General features: G+C 39.1%; 1 protein-coding gene across 1 annotated transcript; it reads left to right on the top strand.

Annotated features, from left to right (window-relative positions):
- On the top strand, window positions 1-6,107 carry CUNH8orf37 (chromosome unknown C8orf37 homolog). Its single transcript, XM_019471066.1, has 5 exons — window positions 1-93; window positions 2,419-2,489; window positions 3,007-3,072; window positions 3,892-3,987; window positions 5,948-6,107. The coding sequence occupies exons 1-5, from the start codon at window positions 10-12 to the stop codon at window positions 6,105-6,107; spliced, it is 477 nt and encodes a 158-aa protein (XP_019326611.1). The 5' UTR covers window positions 1-9.
- Window positions 6,108-6,506: the final 399 nt, after the last annotated feature.

The following is a 6,506-nucleotide window of genomic DNA, read 5'->3' as shown; positions in this document are numbered from 1 at the left end:
AAACTGTTAATGAGTGCTGGCAGCAGTGAAGAAGATATAGATGATATTATTGATGAAATCTGCAACGACAGCAGCTTTGCCAAAACACCTCTGGTGAGTAGGAGTCTGGAGAAATGCAGAACGGATGAGGCTCAGCGATGGAAAGAAAAGCACCGTAAACTACAACCGTTTTAAATCAAAAAATGGACTAAAACAACCTGTAGGATAAACTTGGAAAATAAAGCAGAAAGGAAAATGCAACAATCCTATAGTGAGGAACAGGAGAGGTATAAAGGGATGGTCTTACCCAGGCAGTTACAGGAAGTTAAAGGAAATGCTAGTTCAAGATAGAGCACAGTGTCAAATATCACAGAATCATGGAATGGTTGAGGTTGGCAGGGACCTCTAGAGGTCATCTGGTCCAGCCATCTGCTCAGGCAGGGCTACCTAGAGCTGGTTGCCCAGGACCGTGTCCAGACAGCTTTTAAATATCTCCAAGGATGGAGACTGTGCAGCCTCTCTAAGTAACCTGTTCCAGTGTTTGACCACCCTCACAAGAAGTAAAGAAGTTTTTTCATGTGTTTAACTGGAATTTCTTGTATTTCAGTTTGTGCCCATTGTCTCTCCTCCTGTCAGTGGGCCCCACTGAAGAGTCTGGCTACGTCTTCTTTATTCTTTCCCGTTATGTATTTTTATACATTGATAAGATTCTCTTGACCCTTGTCTTCTCCAGGCTAAACAATTCCAGCTCTCTTAGCCTCTACCTGTATGTCAGATGGTCTGAGTCCTTAATCACCATTGTGTCCATGTCTCTTTTGTACTGGGCACAGCACCCCAGACATGTCTATGAGGCCATATCTGGAGTACTGTGTCCAGTTCTGGGCTCCCCAGTACAAGAGAGAGATGGAGCTACTGGAGAGCCTCCAGCAAAGGCCCGTGGAGATGATTAAGAGACTGGAGTATCTTTCATGTGAGGAGAGGCTGAGAGAGCTGGGACTGTTCAGCCTGGAGAAGAGAAGGCTCCAGTGGGATCTTATCAATGTGTGTAAATACCTGATGAGTGGAGTAAAGAAGGGGCCAGACTCTCCTCTGTAGTGCCCAGTGACAAGACAAGAGGCAATGAGCACAAACTGAAACATGAAATTCCACCCGTACACCAGAAAACACTTTTTTACTGCGAGGGTGGTCAAACACTGGGACAGGTTGCCCAGAGAGGTTGTGGAGTCTCCATCTGTGGAGATTTTCAAAACCCAACTGGACACAGTCCTGGGCAAGCTGCTGAAGCTGACCCTGCTTTGAGCTGTCCCTCCTAATGTAGCCCAGGATGCTGTTGGCCTTCTGTGCTGCAAGGGCACACTGCTGGCTCATGGCCAACTTATCATCGACCAAATTTCCCACGGCCTTCTCTGCAAAGCTGCTTTCCAGCTGGTCAGCCCTCTGTGTTCTGCTGCATGAGGGTTATTCCTCCCCAGGGGCCGGAGTTTGCATTTCCCCTTAGTTGAACTTCAAGAGATTCCTCTCAGCCCATTTCTGCAGTCTTTTGAGGTCCCTCTGAATGGCAGTGCAGTCATCTGGCATACCAACCACTGCTCCCTGTTTTGTACCATCTGCAAATGACTTCTGTTGCATGACAGCAGGAGATGGAGATGAAGCCGCAAATTTACATCGTCAAGACAGTCATAATGATAGAAGACACAGAAGATAGATATTCATTTAGGTATCACCAGTAGAAAATTGTGTTATTTATACTTAATAACCCCCTGTGCAGATTCTCTTACTTTCATGAGTGACGTTGGTTTTGCTTTGTTTGTCTTTGATTTCTAACAGAGTGGCTAAATCTGAACCAACAAAAAACACTTGTATACCACAATACGTATGTCTGAGTGAGAGAGAATTATGTCAGTAAATCTGTATAATTTTATTATTTTATATCCCTAGGACTTCCCATTTAGGATCTAGAATTCTAGTATTTTAGAATTCAAATAAACTGTTTTATGTGCAGCAAATAAGAAACTTTTCAAAGACACTTTATCTTTTTGAATAATTTAAGTCCTTGATGTGTTTTCAGTAAAACAAAAGCTCGAAAACATTGAGGGAGAAGGTTCCTAAATTAAAACTGTTTTTAAAAGCAAAATTATTAAGAAGAGGGCATGAAATACTAAGTCTTGATTGTAAAGTCAAAGTGATCATGTGGTGTTGAATTCCTTCAGGCAGAGCTGGGAATTCAGTATGGGAAGAGAAGCCTCATTCCTCATTTACCTGTTACTTCAGCAGCTTTTGTCTCAAGGAGCCTCACAGAAACCTGAGCAAGAAAATTCCGAAATTCTTATTCCCCTTCTTCTGTGACTGAGATTTTCTAGCTCCTGCTTATTAAGTAAAACAGAATATTGTTACCTTGCTGTAATGCTGCCTTTTATTCTTTGATTACTTTTTAAATAGAAATTGAAGTCTAACTCTGCAAGTCTCACACCTGAAAGCAATAGTGCTGTTGTACAAGCTCATAGGAAAAGGTAAGTGAAAAATGGTTTGGCTGGTTGAACATAGCTTGATTATAGCTTGTTGTTAGTCTAATAATATTACTACTGTTTAATCTGTGTTGTTATTAACTAAGAAAGAAACTGAGTATTTAGAGAAGCACTCTTTTTAAAGAAAAACAAAGGTAAACAAAGATAATTTTGAAGAATTACTAGTGTGCTTTCATGTGGTCAAAATTATTTATTGTAAGTTTATTTAAGTTATTGAACAACAGCTTTCTTTGCCTTATGGACATACAGATTTATCACATGCTGCAATATATAGTCCCATGTATATTTGGTATAGAGAGTGGTTGTCATCATAGAGTTTTTCTCTGAACACCCTGGTAATGAAAATTTTAAAATTCTATACTTTGTAATCATTCAGATGCTTTGCCTATATTTAATAAATATTATTTTAGAAATACCATGCTGTTAAACTAGGAGAAGCATTATACTACTTTCTCCAAAATGTTTTGCTATAATTTAATATTTTTTAATGAAATCCATATAGATGCTGTCCAGTGTACCTGGGTGGAAGCTCTTCACCATATGGCATAGGAACAAATATTTCAAAAAGGTAGGAAACGTGAAAAAAAATGTCCCGCTTGCTTTATCATTATTTTTATTCACAACTGTGTTTCTGTGGTGGTACGGAGTTCTGCATTTGAACTGGACAGGACAGCCCTATATTCATCTAAATATGTGGCTGCCTGTAACTGCAGTTGAAGTCAGGTGGTCCCTTCCAGTCCTCTGCTATTGACCACTAGATCTTTTGTTCATCTGAGGAGTTGAAAGATGTGTGCAAATGAGACATGAGACTCCAAAAATCAGTAACATGTAGTTAAGGAAATCGCTGCTGTAGAGTATTGTTATTTTTCCCTGCCTCTCTTCAGCTTTCTGTGTGATGCCGAGTATGTGACTTAAATCAGTGGGCTGGTTTAAATCATCCCAGAGCCTGAACTGAAAATAGCCAGAGTGCTTTGCAGCTGCAGCTGAACGTAGCAGGAGAGGTACTTTAAAGATTTATCGCCAACATCCTATAGAACACTATTGCATTTCCGTGTGGGATTTTTTTGCAGCAAGTAATTATGCACTTGATGCATATTTGGATGCGAGTCAGGTGCCATACCAGTGAGGAAGACCAAAGAGAATATATTAAGAGAATATCAGTTTATTTTATGTGTTCAGTGAGGTTAGGAACCTGTAAAAATAATACATGATCATATAGTTAAAACACATACCATAATGAATGTGCCAGAGATGTAAAAAAATTAAGATTACGGGTAACCTTGCTTCTAGTATTTCTGAGTGAGTGCTGTGCTTTAAAACAGTTACGATCTGTGTAGCTTCTCTGATTGTAATAAGCTCTTGGAGCTTTCTGTCCTTTTTTGACCAGAACATGTGATCAACTACGTTGTACTGCTTGCGACTTCCGTGTGTCACTTTTCAATGACTACATCTGGGATCAGTCCTGTGATTACCTTTTTTTCAGGTATGTCTGAGGTGGGTTTGGTATTAGTATTGTGTTACTGTGCTTTGGGGCTTGATAGGAATGGGAAAGGTGAAAAGTCGTGAGCACTCCTGTGTTACCTTAAAAAGGAGCATGTGTGCAACCTGTTCGGTGTTCAGGTGGGAGAGTCTGCAGGGAGAGGGATGCAACATCTCCCATGATCTGCTTTCATGCCTTTCCATTTCTTCCCCCACCACTCTCCCTCTCTGCTTTTAAAAAGAATTCAAGTTTCATGGATCAAAAGGCAACTTTACTGCTGAAATAAGCAGATAATCTGTGTGATGGGTTGGCCTCTGGTGTGCCATTGCAGGATGCCTACAAAATAAATGCAGACTGTTCAGCATGTACTTCTGACCATACCTTCAGTCATACAGACTGTGAATGTTCGAGTCGGATTTTCTTTTTTCCAGTATCAAGTATTATGCTGTCATGTTCAGTGAAAATCAAATAGTTCGATTTCTTAACAGACTTGTTTTTGAAGCAAGGTTTGGTTAAATGGAGGGGTGGGATTTTTGTTTTCTTGTTATATTGTGATGTCTTTGACTTCAGTTATTTTTATTTTTTTTAAGACTTAAAATTAAGAAGTTCCTATTTCCAGTTTCTCTAAAACTGTATCTAATGCCAAGACTTAGTGAAGGGTAATGTAGTAGGCATGCTCCTAATACAGACGTCGAATTTGAATTCCTCTTATTTTAGTAAAGTCTTCGTATTGCCCGTTAACTGACGGAGGTCGTGGATGTGTTCGGAGTATGTGCTTGGCCACCAGGGGGTGTGGCAGCTGGAGTAGAACAGTAATGGATACATCATCTCCTTTTCCATTATTTTTCTTATATTACATGTTAGGTTTTTCCTGTATTTGCCTTCCAGTTTTGGAGTTTGTATTTCTCTCTGAATGAAAATTTTATTTTCCCATTACTTAAAGCAGTGTTAGAAATACAGTGCTGCATTAGTCTCCTGAGATGAGTTTGGTAGCTGGAAAGGTTAAATAGATGATTCTTTTATTTACTCGAAGTCTAAGTTACCTGCTTCTGAGATCTTGAAATTAATTAAGTTTAAAAAAAAAAAGACATGAAAGGCATTAGTATCAGATACTTGTAACATTGATTAAAATCTGTAATCTTTAGCAAGATATTTAGCTATTTATTTTGACTAACCTGAATTTTAAAAAGCAAACTTTAAGATTAAACATTTGCCTTCCATGCATAGGTGTCTGACCTCTTTTTCAAAAAATTCTTCCTTTGATGTTTGTTTTGGGTTTTCTTTATTTAGCTGGGCTTGTTAATGTTGGTTTTGAGCAATTCAGTGGCCAGTGATTGATGGCCAGGAGGAGCTCATGAGAGCAGGGATAGTTAAAATGCCAAATTTTCATTTGTTTTTTGAAACAACTTGGTTTTGTAACAGCCATGCTGATTTTTCATTTGTTGTGGTTGATGTTTGCACAGGAATTATTTGTGGTTTGATGTACATTCTTCTCTCTGATGGCCATTTCATTTCAGTCACTTTAACAATCATCCTGAGTAACAGTTCCTGATGAAAAGTTTAACTCTGTAGTTGTACCCATTCTGCATAGGAATTCTTACAGTAAGTCTGGTAAGATAAATACATTTTTGGATAATTTCTTAACACACGGATTAACGCTACCTGGTTTTCTTCCCAACTCTTTCTCTGGAGGCTGGCACAGGGTTTCTAAACCCAACAGAGAACATTGCTTACAAAAACATCAATCTCCAGTTGATGTGAGTATACAGCAACTATGCACCGAGGGTGCTCTCAGGAAAGGATTGTGTTCAAAACAGAATTTAAACATATCCCTAAATTAATTCATAACAGTGGTACTCAGAAATGTTCTTAAGAGCTTTTCTGAATTGAAATGGCCTCATGAATCTTTCTTCTTTAAAAAAAAAAAATGCATGATCCTAAACTGAATTCACTTGATTGGCAGGAATAACGTGCCTGAGCTCAGTAAACTAAGAGCAAAGATGATAAAGAAGAAAGGAGCACGAGCATATGCTTGTCAGTGCAGCTGGAGATCCATTGATGAATTAACTGACCTCCAAACAGACCAGCAGCTTCGGTGGGTTTGTGGTAAACATGCAGAATGAAGTCCTCTTGTGTGTGGTACCTACTTGTGTGGAAACAGGTCATAAACTCGAGTTTTCTGAGAACAGATGGAAACCTGAATACTTATATCTAGAAATAGATTATAATACCCTGACTTCAACCTGAAAACTTTTTTTCAATTTAAATGTCTTGCAAGCAATATGGGGTGTTGAATTATTAGAAGAAACAACCAATTTGGAGGCTTTCTGGAAGGTAAATAAGGTTAAAGCTCATACTCAGTAGTGTTAAAGAAAGGAAGAGATAATAGATTTAGGCATGGGGCAAAGCACCTTGAGACTGCTCCTCGTATCTAGCAGAGAGCCTTATTTCCCATGTCTGCAAAATCTTGGACTCAAAATGGTGGGTTGGGATGCAGCCATGACACACAAGCGTATGAATTT

Source organism: Aptenodytes forsteri, unplaced genomic scaffold, assembly GCF_000699145.1.
Source record: "Aptenodytes forsteri isolate BGI_AS27 unplaced genomic scaffold, ASM69914v1 Scaffold208, whole genome shotgun sequence".
In the NCBI taxonomy this organism is placed as follows: Eukaryota; Metazoa; Chordata; class Aves; order Sphenisciformes; family Spheniscidae; genus Aptenodytes; species Aptenodytes forsteri.
This window is presented reverse-complemented; position numbering and strand designations above follow the sequence as displayed.